Raw genomic sequence first — 16498 nt, 5'->3', positions numbered from 1 at the left:
GGTTTTAGGAGACGCCTAGCATAGCTGAGGGGGCTCCCCAGGCGTTCCGGCCTTCTTTCCTCAGGACCCTTTCCCAGTGGGTTAAAACTACCTTTGTCACTTTGTCAGTGGGTTACATGCCCTAGGTAGAAAGCAGAGGTTTAGATGGTGTCACCTTGTATCAGAGGCTTCCTCACCCTCTGGAGAAGACCTTGGGATTGTTCCCCACCCTGACCAGTTAGAAACAAGGACGAGCCTCTGTGGTTCCCCTGTGGGCACTTCAGAGGGAGAATGCTGGGCGGGGAGGGTCTAGGTCTTCAGCAGGAAACTAAATCCACTCTTGAAAATGTGCTTTCAAGCAAACCACTTAACTAGTTTTCAGTGTCTTAGCTTGGCAGTGCGCTCTTAAGAAGTGGGCTGTGGAAATAGAAATTATCGCATCTTTTTAACACATCTGGCAACCTGGCTTTCTTTCCCCGAACTGGAATGTTGCTGTACAGATTGGTCATGGTGGTGGTAATCACTGAACAGTCATTAAATAACAGTGAAAAGTAGACAACTGATGAGAAAGGAATCGAGTAGTCATGCAGATGGTATTCTTGATAACTTGATCTGCCTCTGAGCATAGGTCTAGTAAGCTGAAGGAATTTGACGGTGACAAAATGTATTTCCATAAGCGGAGAGTGAAAGCAACCTGTTTATTTTTTTTTCCTCCCCAGCGATGTTTTTACCTTTGCTAAAAAATAAAGCGTTAGGCATTTAAACTTTATGAAGGCAGCCTTTGTTGGTTTAGCTGTATACATTTATTCTTTGTTATCTAGTTTTCCATGTGTAGGCATGTTTATTTTGGTGGTGGTTCGTAATTCAAACACATTATCATAGGCGGGAATAGTCTTTATATCGGGCGGTGGTTAAGAGGGCAGCGTGAGATGGAATGACATTTTTACTGCACAGACTTGCACACGCGAATCGCCGTCGGGGTACAGTGGTGTTCTGTCTGCCTGGGGGATACGCTGGCCTCATCGCTGCCACTGTCAAGTCTTACGGCGTCGGTATACGTGGTGGTTTTAGAGTCTGCGCACCTCCTCTCGCGAGGGGGTCTAGGCCCCTCCTCTTGGGTGCGGGCTGGACCGGACTGGTGATGCGCCTCTCATGGATGACACGGAGCTGCGACCGCGTGTGGTTTCCAGGACCCGACCTGGGGTCCTCCTCTCTCCCTCGACTCCGCCTCCCCTGCCCTTCTTCCCCTCCCAGGTCACTTACTGGGGGAGGCCAGCGGCTGTGGGTGAGCCCTTGGTGAAGAACTGGGCCTCCAGCCAGCAGCCCTGGAGGGACCCGTCCTGGAAGCATCCCTGGGCCCCATCGCACCTTCAGCTGGCGGCGGCCCCGGCTGACTCGTGGGCTCACGAGAGACCGTGGGCCGGATCCAACCAGATTCTTGACCCTCTGAAGCTGTGCAAGATACTAAGTGCTTTCTGTTTTAAGTTACTGAGTTTTGAGGGGGTTGGTTTGGCAGCAGGTGGGAACACAAGAAGTCACCTGGCCCTTCTGGTTCTCTCCTCAGCTGTGACATGAGGGTTGGCCTAGTGCCCTTAACAAGTTGGCGGCTGTCTGCCGAGCCTCAGGGGCCGCCCTGCCAGCCGGCTGTGCCCGCCCCTCCCACGGTGGCCTCCCGCCCTTGTCCCACCCCCTTCCCTCTTGGCCCTGGCCCACCCACCGCCGGGACTGACACTTTGTCTCTGGCAAAAACCAAGCGCACGTTTTATTTATTTCCTCTTTTTCTTTTGGCTGCGTTGGGTCTTTGTTGCTGCGCGCGGGCTTTCTCTAGTTTCGGCGAGTGGGGGCTACTCTTCGTTGGTGGTGCACGGGCTCAGTAGTTGTGGCACGCGGGCTCAGTAGCTGTTGCACGCGGGCTTCAGTAGCTGTGGCACGCGGGCTCAGTAGCTGTGGCACGCGGGCTTCAGTAGCTGTGGCACACGGGCTCAGTAGTTGTGGCACGTGGGCTCAGTAGTTGTGGCTCGCGGGCTCTAGAGCACAGACTCAGTAGTGGCGCATGGGCTTAGTTGCTCCGCGGCATGTGGGATCTTCCCAGACCAGGGCTCGAACCTGTGTCCCCTGCATTGGCAGGTGGATTCTTAACCACTGCACCACCAGGGAAGTCCCTGTTTCCTCTTATTCTGAAACAGAGACAGATCACATTGGGAATAGAGTGGAAAAAACTATTTTAATAACTAAACCTATATTTACACTTAATTTTCATAACTGTTCAAGAAACCAACCTATCAGATTTACTGTTTCTGAAAATAACGTCATTTTGTTAAAAGTCGTTGCTGCTTTACCTACTTAGAAATAGGATGGATTTTGGCGGCCGAACTCTTCAAATATGATAGATAGATAGACGTTCCTCAGTCGTTTATTTTCATTTGGTCTCACTCATGGCCTGATTTAATTCCTCTCGTGCTTCACGTAATAGACTGCTTCTCTTGTATGCGTCTGTAAGAATAATGCATGCCTTGGGCTCTTGGACTGAAAACTAACCAAATTCAAATATCTAATAATAATAACTACCAGCTAGATAAGTTAGTGAGTAGGAGGAATTAGCGTTTGCAGTATCTGGCCCAAATGCCATCTAACAAGGAAGAGAGGGTCTCAGTGCCCTAGTCGAGGCTCTCTGAGTCTTTCTGGAGGCTGCATGAGGATGTAGCAGCCAAGGCTGTGGTCCAAACGGTAAAGTCAAGCAGGGGGGCAGCGGCGTCTTCTCAGTCTGGTCGGTAGAGAATCCTAGTTCTCGGGTTACATTTCCTGACAGAGTTCAGTTTTCAGTGAGAACCAGCGAGCCTTCCCTGGTCTGCATTTGTCTGCAGCGTCTTCTGTGTGTGGGTGAGTCATTACGTATTCATAGTGTCAACATCCCTCTGAGGGCAGGAGAAGCAAAGCAGAGATGGGTCTGCATCCTGGGAAATAAAAGCAGACTTACGGATCAGATCACAGGCTTTGAATTCTCTGCAACTTTTGACCCAGCATCAAACCACATCATTCTAATCCCGGCAGTTTATGCTTGTCACTAAAAAGAAGACCTGTCTGTCCCTGTGTCTCTGAACACGGAGAAAACCAACAGCTCAGTTGTGGCGCGTCCTGGATACCAGCAGGTACTGGGCGAGGGAGCCTCTCCATATGTTTGTATTCGGTGCATTTCCATTTTTAAACGGAGCCTCCACTGGTGTAAATTAGTCTTATAACGTATGCAAATGTATGGGAGGGGGATGGTTGTAATGAAAAGCTTCCACTGCAAAGTGAGCAATGCCGGTAAAATCAATCTGAGTAAATAGGATGAGGGTTTTTTTTCAGCTGCATTTATTATTGAGCAGTTACCCTAAGACCACCGCCACGCTTTTGTGGGTACAAAAGAAATGTGCCCAAGCCCCTACCTTGAAAGGACACCTGCAGTGCTTCTAGATACCGACCGTTAGCGGATTACAAGTAGGACGAATGATCAAGTGCTTCCGCGAGGGGCTGCTCCCCGGGACTCCGAGGGGACCTCCAGGCACTTAGCCCCCATCCCTGCCTTCGAGAAGGCAGACCACTTGCTCAGTCCCCCAGGGTCGCCTGCAGAGCCGTGGCCAAAACCCGAGGCTCCGGCTCCCAGGCCAGGGCTCGTCCCAGCGTGCCGTGGGTCCTAGTTGTCCCTGAAATGCTGGCCTCTCCTGCCACCCTGGACCCTGTCCTCACTCGGGTCACCCCCCCACCCCCCCGGGCCATTCCCGAGCTCCAGTCACCGGTCCCCAATCTCTTTTCCGCCTCCTGGTATCTCGCGGTAACCCCAGCATTTCCAGAACAGACCGTCTTCACTTCCTGGCGCCACCCCTCCCCCACCCAAACAACTTCCCCCGTTTCTTGTGGGTGACTGTCACCCCCTGCCAGCTGTGCCGTCCCGCCCTGGCTGCCTCGCCCTTCGGGCCTCCTGGCCCCTCTCCTGTCCCCTCCATCTCCCCCTCACCACGACCAGAGTGACGTTTCCAGAACACGAGTCTCAAGTCTCTGAGTGTCTCACCTCTCCTCCCTGTCGTTCTGTTTCCTTGCTTCTCTTGTGGGGTCCCGCCCGGACTCTCTGCTGAGGGTCGGTGACACGGACACAGGCACGGGCCATGCTGTCCCACGGGGGTGCCCCCTGGGCCCTCGGCCCTTCCCTAACGTCCAGCGGAGGCGCGGGGCGGTGACAGGCAGAGCAGGCATGGCAGGCGGGCGGCAGGCGGTCGTGGGGGCACCGTCGTGGGGGCACCGTCTCAGCCGGCGCATCAGGTGGGCGGGCCCGAACTGGAGGAGTTTATAGTGACCTGACGTGTTCTGAGTGGGAAATGCACTGTTTTCCTCTACTTTGGGCTGCCTTGGTGCTGGAGGGGAGCTGTATTCTCCAAGGGCGGGGCACTGCGATGATGGAGACCCTGGAGGCTCCGGCGGTTCATCTCTAACCTCACTGTGTGTTCTGTGTGACTCAGCGTTTGGTGCACCAGCTTCCTCATCTGTAGAATGGGGGGCAGTACTAGCGCCGTATGGAGGATGAACTTGCGGGCAGGGTCTAGAATGGGGCTGGGCACCTAGGAAGTGCCCTGTATTAGTGGCAGAGGTGTTCCCCCTCTTCCACCCCTCCTCTCCCTCCCCCTCCCTCCTCTCCCCCCTCCTCCTCCTCTCCTCCCCCCTCCTCCTCCCCCCCACCCCTCCTCCTCCTCTCCCCTTCTCCTCCTCTCCCCTCATTCTCCTCCTCTCCCTCCTCCACCCTCTCCCTCTCCCTCCTCCACCCTCCCCCTCTCCCTCCTCCACCCTCCCTCCTCTCCCCCCTCCTCCTCCTCCCCTCCCCCTCCCCTTCCCTCCTCCCCCTCCCCCTCCCCCTCCCTCCTCCCCCTCCCCTCCTCCTCCCCTCCTCCCCCTCCCCTCCTCTCCCTTCCTCTCCCCTCATTCTCCTCCTCCACCCTCCCCCTTTCCCTCCTCTCCCCCTCCTCCTCCTCTCCCCTCCTCCTCCTCCCCCTACCCCTCCTCCTCCTCCTCCTCCCCCTCCTCCTCCTCTCCCCTTCTCCTCCTCTCCCCTCATTCTCCTCCTCTCCCCTCATTCTCCTCCTCTCCCCTCATTCTCCCCCTCTCCCTCCTCCACCCTCCCCCTCTCCCTCCTCCACCCTCCCCCTCTCCCTCCTCCACCCTCCCTCCTCTCCCCCCTCCTCCTCCACCCTCCCCCTTTCCCTCCTCTCCCCCTCCTCCTCCTCTCCCCTCCTCCTCCTCCCCCTACCCCTCCTCCCCCTCCTCCCCCTCCTCCCCCTCCTACTCTGGGAATTGGTAGTGAACATGGTGATTTGCACTTTTTGACTTGGAGTCAAGAACAAAACAGTCCTTTGTGGATGACTCCCTAGAAACGTATTCTTGGATTTTTATGACATTGTGAGAATCAGCCTCTTGTAACTTGGTTCAAACTGAGCCCTGGGTTGCCATCCCCATCCTGATTCATAAAGGGCCAACTCGAGCTGCTCGCCCACTGTGTTACCTGGACAATTTGCGTAACCTCTCTGATCTTCTGTGTCCCCATTGTAAGATAGGAATTATAAAACGGCAGGCTTGCTGCCAGGATGGACAAGTATCTTTGTACAGTGCCTGGTGCCTAGTAGGCATTCATAAACAGCACTTAGCATCATGTTGCCTACTGGGACTTTGCGGTGCCCTCATTATATAGCAGGTCCTCATCCTCGGCCTTAGTTTTGTGGTGGGCTCGGTTCATTGTCCCGGGGAGTGGGGGTGGGGAGGGGAGACAGGTTAGGGAGTGTTACATATGGATCAGTCAGTCTTGTTTGTGCGAAGAAGGAGACATTTATTTTCTAAGAAAACATTGATGGTTGACTTACGGATGTTGATTTGGTGAATATTACAGTGCGGTGGCCACACCAGCAATGTTCACTTTTTTGTTTTCATTCACTTTCGATTTTGTACAAGGTTAAATGGTGTGATCCATTAGCCAGTGTGTGTAGTAGGCCAGATGCCTGAGGGAAGAAGCTGTTAGCCACAAAATGTTACAAGCAAGCTGCAAAATAAAAATTAATAACCTTAATTATAAGTCTACCCAGCATGACTCAGCTAACATCATTACTTGCTGGATTTAGTGTTCGCACATTTCTTTATGTCGTGAAGGCAGAGAGTAGGTCAGATTCTCTCACTCCACTGCAGGTGCCAGGATTGCCTGGAAATCTTTGCCAATAGTAAATTGAAAGTTTATTTATAACCAAGTCCTCTCAAAAGCCAAATTACAGTTCAAAAAGTTTTTTTCGCAGCAAAATGTATTTAAATTGGGATACAGCTGCATTTTAATACATTTGTTACAATGTGGGCTAGGATCTTCAGAAGTCAGAGCACGTGGGGCCCTTGAAAGCCTGAGAAGGCCTTGTGACAGGTTGGTGGGGTGGGCTAGGACCACCCAGGTGCAGGGCGTTCTTGACCTGCGCACTGTGTCTACAGGGGGTCATCCTCACATCACTCCCATGGGAGTGCCCCCCCCCCCACCAGCCCATCATCCCGATGGTGGCCTTGAGGGGATAAACCAGCTTCACTTCACCTCGGAAGCAACTGAAGGAAAAGCTGGCCTCCAGAGGAGGAGACTCAGGCCGTTTCTCTTTAATTACTCTACTTTTTGAGTAAAAATGCAGATTATTGGCAGAGCAAGTTGCCTTTGGGAAAAAGATGTCTGATTTGGCCTAGCCCCTGAAAATTAACGCTTCCTGCAGATCTCACTTCACATCGTTAAGAGCCAAAATGTCCCCAGTGGTCACGCAGCCCATGCTGGTTGGAGGAATGCTAGTGGAACAAACCTGAGCAGAACTGGTTGGGTCTCCCCTGAGGGAGGGGACCTAAGGCTGCCAACATCCTAATAGCATCTGCTGGGGAAATGGCCAGTCGACAGTGCTTGGCCCACCAAAGTCTGTGTGGGAAAATTACTAGCCATGGGGTATTTCTGATTTGGGTTATATACAGAAACCTTTCTTATTGTATTCACAGAAATCAGATCCCAAGTGGTTGAAAAATATATTTAGCTCTGTGGTCATGGGGTTGTTTGATTAATGTTGATAGATTAAATTGTTCGTGCAGATGAGTTGAATAAATTCTGCCAGAGCGTCTCTCTTCTTCTGGTTTTACATTAAGCCCTTAGTTTGCAGCTCTTTTCCACTGGCAGCCCTTCTAGAGGAGCGGAGGAAAAGCTCCGCCGTCCTTTGCCCTTCCTCCGCTGTTATTCAGTGGGATGAAAGGAATCATTTAACAACCTCTGAGCAGGGCTCAATGGCCCTGAGGGAGACTCTGGTCCTAGGGTGCCCTTAAGCCATAGAAGGTGTCTGGAGAGCTACCCTTATTTTAATGGCTTTGATTTAACCACTATTGAATTCTCTTATTTGATCCAGTTTCCCTATCTCCCTTCCCCACCCTCCCACATCCTCAAAGCCCAGGGAGTTTCCAGAGTATTTCTTTCCACAGATAAGTGATACACATAGAAAATGGAGAGAGAAACGCAGGTCCTTCCTTGGAAAGTTCACGCCAAGAACTTGGACAGAGTCACTTCTGTCCTTGGGTCTCCACCACTGAGCAGGTCTGGGGTGCAGTCCTCCGGATGGGAGGACGCATTGTTTATTGACCTGATGAATGAAGGTGGGCTCCAGGAACCTGTCGACTCATTTGGTGTCTTTGCTCCCCCAGGAGGACTGGAATGACATTGACCCAATTAAAAAGAAAGACCTTCATCACAGCAACGGGGATGAGAAAGCACAAAGCATGGAGACCCTCCCTCCAGGTACTGCAGCAGCTCCCAGGGCCAGGCCAGCCTTGGGCTGCTGGTGGGTGGTGGGGACCTGTCTTGCCCACTAACTGTGAATGAGCTGAATGTGGCATCTGGAGTGTATCGCCTGTGGGGTAGGGAATGCACTTCCTAGGGCAGCTGGAGACACTGCCCTAGAGCAGTGTTTTGCTGTCTTCCTTCAAGCCCTTAGTGGGTGGTGAAATGAGTTTACTGGGAGGTGACAAAAATTTCTTGGAAGAAAAAAATATCAGTAAAATAAACTCAAAAATACAGGATGGGATGTATCGGTTCACAGATTTTTGTTTTTTTAACAGACTATTTTTTTAGAGCAGTTTAGGTTCGCAGCAAAATTGAGCAGAAAGTACAGAGGTTTCCATAGACCCCCCGCCCCCCTGTGCACAGACTCCGCCACTATCAACATCCCCCACGAGATGGGACATTTGTTATAATCAGTGAACCAACACTGATGCATCCTCATCACCCAGCGTCCATAGTTTACATTAGGACTCACTCATGGTGTTGTATATTCAGTGACATGAATTCACCACCACGGTATCCTACAGAGTAGTTTCACGGACCTAAAAATCCTTTGTGCTCTGCCTCTTCATCCCTTCTTCCCCCAATCCCTGGCAACCACCGACCCTTTTACTGTCTCCCAGGTTTTTGCCTTTTCCAAAATGTCACATAGTTGGAATCAGATCAGACGTAGCCTTTTCAGACTGGCTTCTTCCACTTAGTAACATGCATTGAGCGTTCATCTATGTCTTTTCATGGCTTGGTAGCACTTTTGTTTTTATCGCTGAATTGTATTCTGTTGTCTGGATATATCACAATTTATTTATCCATTCACCTACGGAGGACATCTTGGTTGCTTCCAAGTTTTGGCAGTTATGAATAAAGCTGCTGTAAACATCTGTGTGCAGTTTTTCTGTGGGGACATAAGTTTTCAATTCATTTGGGTAAATACAAGGAGTGCCACTGCTGGATCATACGGTAGGAATACATTTATATTTATAAGAAACTGCCAAACTATCTTCCAAAGTGGCTGCACCATGTTGCACTCCCACCAACAATGAATTAGAGTTCGTTTTGCACCACATCCTCACCAGCGATTGATATTGTCACAGTTTGTTTTTTTTATTGTGGCCCTTCTAATAGTTTGGAAGTGGTAGCTTATTGATGTTTTCATTTGCAATTCCCTAATCTGTAAAACTTTGTGGAAGTGTCCGTTCAGGTCTTTTGCCCACGTTTTAATCGGGTTGCTCCTTTTCTTATTGTTGACTTTTAAGAGTTCTTTGAGTATTTTGGATAATAGTCCTTTATCAGATGTATGATTGCAAATATTTTCCCTCAGTCTGTGGCTTGTCTTCTTATTCTCTTGACAGTGTCCTTCCCAGAGCAGAAAGTTTTAATTTAATGAAGTTTAGCTTTATGAGTTCTTTCGTAGATTATACCTTCGATGTATCTAAAAAGTCATCGCTATACCCAAGGTTACCTAGATTTTTTTCCTATGTTGTCTTCTAGGAGTTTTATCATTTTGTGTTTCATATTTATGTCTGTGATCCATTTGGTTGTAAAGTCTGTATCTAGATTTTTTTTTTTTTCTTTCATGTGGATATCCAGCTGTTCCAGTATTATTTGTTGAAAAGGCCATGGTTGTTTCATTGTGTTGCCTTTGCTCCTTTGTCAAAAGTCAGTTGACTATATTTATGTGGGTCTATTTCTGGGCTCTGTTTTCTCTTCCATAGACCTATTTGTCTGTTCTTTCCCCAGTACTACATTGTCTTGATTAGTTTAGATTTATATTTGGTCTTGAAGTTGAGTAATGTCAGTCCTCCAACCTTGTTCTTTCCCTTCAGTATTGTGTTGGCTTTTCTGGTTTTTTTTGTTAGGCTATTTGTTTTGCCTTTTCATGTAAACTTTAGAATTAGTTTGTTGATACCCGCAGAATATAGCTTGCTGGGATTTTGATTTGGATTGTGTTGAATCTACAGATCAAGTTAGTAAGAACTGACATCTTGACAATATTGAGTCTTCCTATCCATGAACATGGAATATCTCTCCATTTATTTAGTTCTTTTTAAATTGTTTCATCAGAGTTTTATAGTTTTGGTCATATACATTTTGTGCCTATTTTGTTAGACTTGTACCAAAGTATTTTCATTTGGGGGATGCTAATGTAAATGGTATTGTGCTTTTAATTTTAAATTCCATTTATTCATTCTTCATATATAGGAAAGCAATTGACTTTTGTATATTTAACTTGTATCCTCCAATTATAACAAGGATTGCTATAATTACTTATCAGTAATTTTTTTGTTTGTTGATTCTTTCAGATTTTCTACCTAGACAGTCATGTCACCTGCAAACAAAGACAGTTTTGTTTCTTCCTTCCCAATCTATATTATACCTTTCGTTCCATTTTCTTGTCTTACTGCATTAGCTAGGACTTCTAGTATGATGTTGAAAAGGAGAGATGAGGGAGGACATCCTTGCCTTGTTCCTGATCTTAGCAGGAAAGCTTTTAGTTTCTCACCATTAAATGTGTTAGCTGAAGGGGTTTTTTAGATGCTCTTTATCAAGTTGAGGACGTTTCCCCTCTATTCCTAGTTTTCTGAGAGTTTTTATCATGAATGAGTGTTGAATTTTGTCAGATGCTTTTTCTGCATCTATTAATATGATAATGTGACTTTCCTTCTTTAACTTCTTAATGTGGTAGATTACATTAATTAATTTTCATATTGACTTGCATACCTGGGATAAATCCTACTTGGTCATAGTGTACAGTCCTTTTTTATACATTGTTGGATTCCATTTACCAATATTTTGTTGAGGATTTTTGCATCTATATTCACAAGAGGTGTTGGTTTATAGTTTTCTTTTCTTGTCTGGTTTTGTTATTACATTATTTTGTAATGCTGGCCTAATAGGATAAGTTAGGAAGTGTTCCCTCTGCTTCTGTCTTCTGGAAGAGATTGTAGAGAATTAGTATAATTTCTTCCTTAAATGTGTGGTAGAATTCACCAATGAACTCAGCTGGGCCCAGTGCTGTTTGTTTTTGGAGGTTAATAATTGTTGATTCAATTTTTAAAATAAATATAGACCTGTTGAAATTGTCTATTTTTTCCTGTCCTAGTTATGGAGATTTTGTCTTTCAAGAAATTGGTCCATTCATCTAGGTTAGCAAATTTGCAGGCATAGAGGTGTTCATAGTATTCCTTTGTTCTCCTTTTAATGTCCATGGTGTCTGTATTGATGTCCCCTCTTTCATTTCTGATATTCTAACTTCTGTCTTCTATCTTTTTTTCATAGTTAGCCTGGCTAGAGGCTTACTGATTTTTTTAATCTTTTCAAAGAACCAGTTTTCAGGTTTTTTTCCGATTTCTTAGATTTATAATTTTTATTATTTATTTTCTTTTGTTTACTTAGGATTTATTCTGCTCTTCTTTTTCTAGTTTTCTGAGGTAGAAGCTTAGATGATTGATTTCAGATCTTTCTTCTTTTCCATATTGTATTCAGTGCTGTCAGTTTCCTGCCAAGCACTGGTTTCACTGCATTACACAAATTTTGATAAGTTGTATTTTCATTCTTATTTGGTTCAAAATATTTTTTAATTTCTTTAAGATTTGTTCTTAACCTGTGCATTATTTATAACTATGTTGTTGAATGTCTAAGTCATTTGAGGTTTTCCAATATTGATTTTTAGTTCCACTGTGGTCTTACAGCAGATATTATACCATTTGTGTTCTTTTAAATGTGTTCAGGTGTGTTTTATGGCCTAGGATGTGGTCTGTCTTGGTGACTGTTCCATGTGAGCTTGGAAGAATGTGTATTCTCCTGTTGGATGAAGTAGTCTGTAGATGTCAGTTATATCACCAGTTGGTTGATGGTGTTGTTGAGTTCACTTGTGTCCTTACTGATTTTCTGCCTGCTGGATCTGTCCATTCCTGAGAGAGAAGCCTCCAGCTATGATAGTGGCTTCATCTGTTCCTCCTTGCAGGTTTCTAAGTTTTTATCTCATGTGTTTTAATGCTCTTGTTAGGCACATACACATTAAGGATTGTTATGTCATCTTGGCAAATTGACCTCTTTATCATTACGTATTGCCCTCCTTTATTCCTGGTGACTTTCCTTGTTGTGAAGTTTGTTCTGTCTGAAGCTAATATAGCTCCTTCTGCCATCTTTTGATTAGTATTAGAATGGTATCTCTTTCGCTATCCCTTTACTTTTCATCTATGTGTCTTTATATTTAAAGTGAATTTCTTATAGACAGCATGTAGTTAGTTGGGTCTTGTTTTTTGATCCATTCTGACAATCTCTGTCTTTTAATTGGTGTATTTAGGCCACTGACAATGTAAAGTGATTATTAATATAGTTGTATTAATGTCTACCATATTTGTTATTCTTATCTATTCCTTGCCCTTGTTCTATGTTCTTTTGTCTTCCACTCTTTTTCTGCCTTTTATAGTTTTTTTTTTAATATAAATTTTATTTATTTATTTATTTATGGCTGCGTTGGGTCTTCGTTGCTGCGCGGGCTTTCTCTAGTTGCGGCGAGTGGGGGCTACTCTTCATTGTAGTGCATGGGCTTCTCATTGCGGTGGCTTCTCTTGTTGAGGAGCACGGGCTTGTGGGCTTCAGTAGTTGTGGCTTGTGGGCTCTAGTGCGCACACTCAGTCACTGTGGCGCCGGGCTTAGTTGTTCCACGGCATGTGGGATCTTCCCGGACCAGGGATCGAACCCGTGTCCCCTGCATTGGCAGGCGGATTCTTAACCACTGCGCCACCAGGGAAGTCCCTGCCTTTGGTAGTTTTAATTGAACATTTTATATGATTCCATTTTCTCCCTTTTTTACCTTTTTTTTTTTTTTACAGCTAATCCAAGTCTAACTTCAGACAACACTGTCCTGCTTTACAGTTAGCACAAGTGTCTTACAGCAAAATATTATGAATCTCTCCCTCTCATTCTTTGTATCATTGCTGTCATTCATTTCGTATGCCATTCATATATATAAACATATAAGCATACAGAATCAAATACACAGTTGCTATGATTATTTTGAGCAAACTGTTATCTGTTAGATCAATTAAGAATAAGAAAAATGGGACTTCCCTGGTGGCGCAATGGTTAAGAATCCGCCTGCCAATGCAGGGAACACGGGTTCGAGCCCTGGTCCAGGAAGATCCCACATGCCGCAGAGCAATTAAGCCCGTGTGCCACAACTACTGAAGCTTGCGCGCCTAGAGTCCGTGCTGTGCAACAAGAGAAGCCACCACGATGAGAAGCCCGTGCACCGCAATGAAGAGTAGCCCCCGCTCGCCACAACTAGAGAAAGCCCGTGTGCAGCAACAAAGACCCAACGCAGTCAAAGATAAATAAATAAAATAAATTTATAAAAAAAAAAAAAAGAGGGGCTTCCCTGGTGGTGCAGTGGTTGAGAATCTGCCTGCCACTGCAGGGGACATGGGTTCGAGCCCTGGTCTGGGAAGATCCCACATGCCGCGGAGCAACTGCGCCCGTGAGCCACAATTGCTGAGCCTGCGTGTCTGGAGCCTGTGTTCCGCAACAAGAGAGGCTGCGATAGTGAGAGGCCCGCGCACTGCGATGAAGAGTGGCCCCCACTTGCCGCAACTAGAGAAAGCCCTCGCACAGAAACGAAGACCCAACACAGCCATAAATAAATAAATAAATAATATTAAAAAAAAAAAGAATAAGAAAAGTTACAAGTGTAATTTTACTTTCACTTATTCCTTCCTTGATTCTCTTCCTTTCTTTATGGAGAGCTGCATTTCTGACCTAAATTATTTTCCTTCTCTCTGAAGAGCCTCTTTTAACATTTCTTATAAGGCAGATCTACTGGCAACAGATTCCCTCAATTCTGAGAAAGTCCTTATTTCTCCTTCACTCTTAGAGATTAATTTCACAGGGTCCAGAATTCTAGGTTGATGAATTTTTCTCTCAACCCTTGAGTTATTTCATTGCATTCTCTTCTTGTTTGCGTTGTTTCTGAGGAGTTGGATGTAATTCATACCTTTGTTTCTCTAAAGCGGTATTTTTCCCCTCTGTCTTCTTTCAAGATTTTTTTTCTTTATCATTAATTTTCTACAGTTTGAATATGCTGTGCCTGGGGGTAGTTTTTTTGGTATTTATCCTGCATGGTGTTCTCTGAGCTTCCTTGATCTGTGGTTTCGTGTCTGACGTTAACTTGAGGAAATTCTCAGTTATTATCACTGCAAATATTTCTATTCCTTTCTCTCTTCTCCTGGTATTCCCATTACACGTTTCACCTTTTGTAGTTGTCCCACAGTTCTTAAGTATTCTGTTTTGTTTTGTTTTGGGCTTGTTTTTTTTTTTTTTTCAATCTTTTTTCTTTAATCTTTGCTTTGTATTTGGGAAATTTCTATTGTCATAGCCTCAAGCCATGAGGTTCTCACATCAGCCATGGCCAGTCTCCCAATGAGCCCCTCAAACTCATTCTTCATTTCTGTTAGTGTTTTTAACCTCTAGCATTTTTTTTATAATCCTTCCTTAGAATTTTCATCTCTTTGCTTACAGTATTCATTTGTCCTTCCATATTGTCTACTTTTTTCATTAGAGCTCTTAACGTAGTAATCATAGTTGCTTTAAATTCCTGGTCTGATCATTCCAACATCCTGCCATATCTGAGTCTGGTTTTGGTGTTTGCTTTGTCTCTTCACACTATGCTTTTTGCCTTTTAGTGTGCCTTGTAATTTTTTCTTAGAAACCCAGGTGCAATGTCCTGGGTAAAAGGAACCCCAGTAACCAGGCCTTTGGTGATGTGCTGATAAGGTGTGGGGGAGGGGAGGCATGCTGTCCTTGTGTGGCAGGTGTCAGTCTCCTAGTGAGCCTGCACCCCGGATGTCAGCTTCACGACTGCTTCTCAGCTGTCCTGCCACTCAGGTGAGACAGGATGGTTAGAGCCCCCTGGAGCTGGGCATTCCCCTTCCTCCGGGTTGATCAGCTCTCTTGAGGGCTGGCCTTGTTAATGACGGAGTGCTTCTGCTGTTTCAGAACGGCTCCTTCCCCCCGCCACTGGAGGCCTGAAGGGGTAAAAGTCACGGACCTGTGGGGTCCCTGGGCCTCCCCGAGAGTTCTTACCAGTCAGGCTCGCCCACAGTGAGCCTCCAGCGGTTCATTCTGCAGCTCGGGTCCCTCCCCGGCTCTACCTCCTGCAGAACTTGCTGCCCTGGAAATTTTGACCCTCTGTATTCACCTGCTGGTCTCCCCAGTTCTGGGAGCAGCAGTTTGCCCTGTGAGCTCACTTCTCTGAGGGATCTAAGAGGACTTGACTTTTCAGCTTGTTCAGCTTTTCACTTGTCGGGATGGAGGGATGACTTCCAGACTCTTTACGTGCAGGATTGGGACCAGGAAGTTAGTTCATGAAATTTTGCTTTGATGGTGACAGAGAGTTTGATTGTTAGCGGTTCTTTTTGGGGAGGGACGGCGTCAGCCCAGGGAGTCCAGACCCTCCTGTGTCACACCCTCCACATGTCCCCCCCGCACTAGACTTGGGAGCGTGTGTGTGCATTAGACGTCTCCATTAGGTCTGCCCCCTCCCTCCCCCCGACTCCGAAGCCCCGAGCCAGTTCCTTCCTATGTGATAGGCATTACCCGCGCAGTGGGGAGCGTATCTGAATGGAAGAGTTAGCTCTTAAGCGTTTCTTTGTTATAATAATAGGATGTACTTCTGCTGTGTGGATTAATGAGAGATTTCCTGTGGGTTGTCTCCTATTAGCAAAACCAAGTGTTCTTGAATTTTAAGGCATATGTGGGGAGGTGGGGAGAAGTCATGTTCAGGGCATGTCCTAGACGTGACCACTTAAGAGTCAGATGCCATAGTTAAAATCAATGTGGCATTGACCTGGGCTTTCATGTCCTTAACTGTTATACAGTTGATTTCCCTATCTTCAAAGAGATAGGAATGTACTGGTTTTCCTCTTTTTTAAGTTATGACTAATAACCTTTGATGAATGCACCATGTCCTTTTATTTTGCCTTTAAAGGACTTTATATTCTTTTCTTTGTTGAAACCTTTTTTTTACTCAGCCATCATACATATGATTTTTTTCCTTTAGAAACTGTTTTGTTGTGGTTAAGAAATATATTTTCCCCAAGAATCATGGGCACAGCTAGAATTCTGTGGTCTGCAAGGAACCATGGTCACAGCACTTTCCACTCTGTGAGTAGGCTGTTGGGGAACTCAGCGGCTTCCTGTGTTCTAGGTGTTGGGTATCTGGTATGTGTAGATGGATGGATGGGAGGAGGTAGCACTCAGTGCAGCGGTGGCCAGGAAATCCACTGGCAGATGGAGAGCCTGATATAGGAGAGCAGTGACACCCCCAGGCAATGGCCTCCAACCTTTTTTAACCACTCACCCTATGAGCAAAAGCATCTGCTCCACATTGCAGGTCCAGGGTGGAAGATGTTTGCCCTTAGATTCTGTGATTATTGTTTCTAATTCAGCATCATGTTTTCCAGCTTGAACCACTGAATTTTTTTTTTTTAACGCTGATTTTTAAAGTGTTGTTTCAAATAGAGTATTTATTTGTCAGTTTTTTTATTTTTGAAAATCTATCTGATGGAGATGAGTTTTATCTTTTTTTTTCCTGGGTGCAGAAAAAAGCTCTCGGGTCTGAAAATCAGTTTCTCCTCGTAATTCTCCCTCCTGTATCGTCTCCTC

The 16498-nt window shown here is 46.2% G+C and overlaps 1 protein-coding gene across 2 annotated transcripts in view; it reads left to right on the top strand.

Moving 5' to 3' along the window:
• Positions 1–16498, top strand: part of GALNT2 (polypeptide N-acetylgalactosaminyltransferase 2) — a 179046-nt gene that overhangs the window by 87727 nt on the left and 74821 nt on the right. For both annotated transcript variants that reach the window (XM_082339697.1, XM_082339696.1), the window contains exon 2: positions 7699–7792. In XM_082339697.1, coding sequence (XP_082195823.1) covers positions 7699–7792 — 94 coding nt within the window. The remainder of the gene's footprint in view (positions 1–7698; positions 7793–16498) is intronic.

The sequence above is a fragment of the Balaenoptera borealis genome (assembly GCF_965194805.1).
Source record: "Balaenoptera borealis genome assembly, chromosome: 10".
Taxonomy (NCBI): Eukaryota; Metazoa; Chordata; class Mammalia; order Artiodactyla; family Balaenopteridae; genus Balaenoptera; species Balaenoptera borealis.
This window is presented reverse-complemented; position numbering and strand designations above follow the sequence as displayed.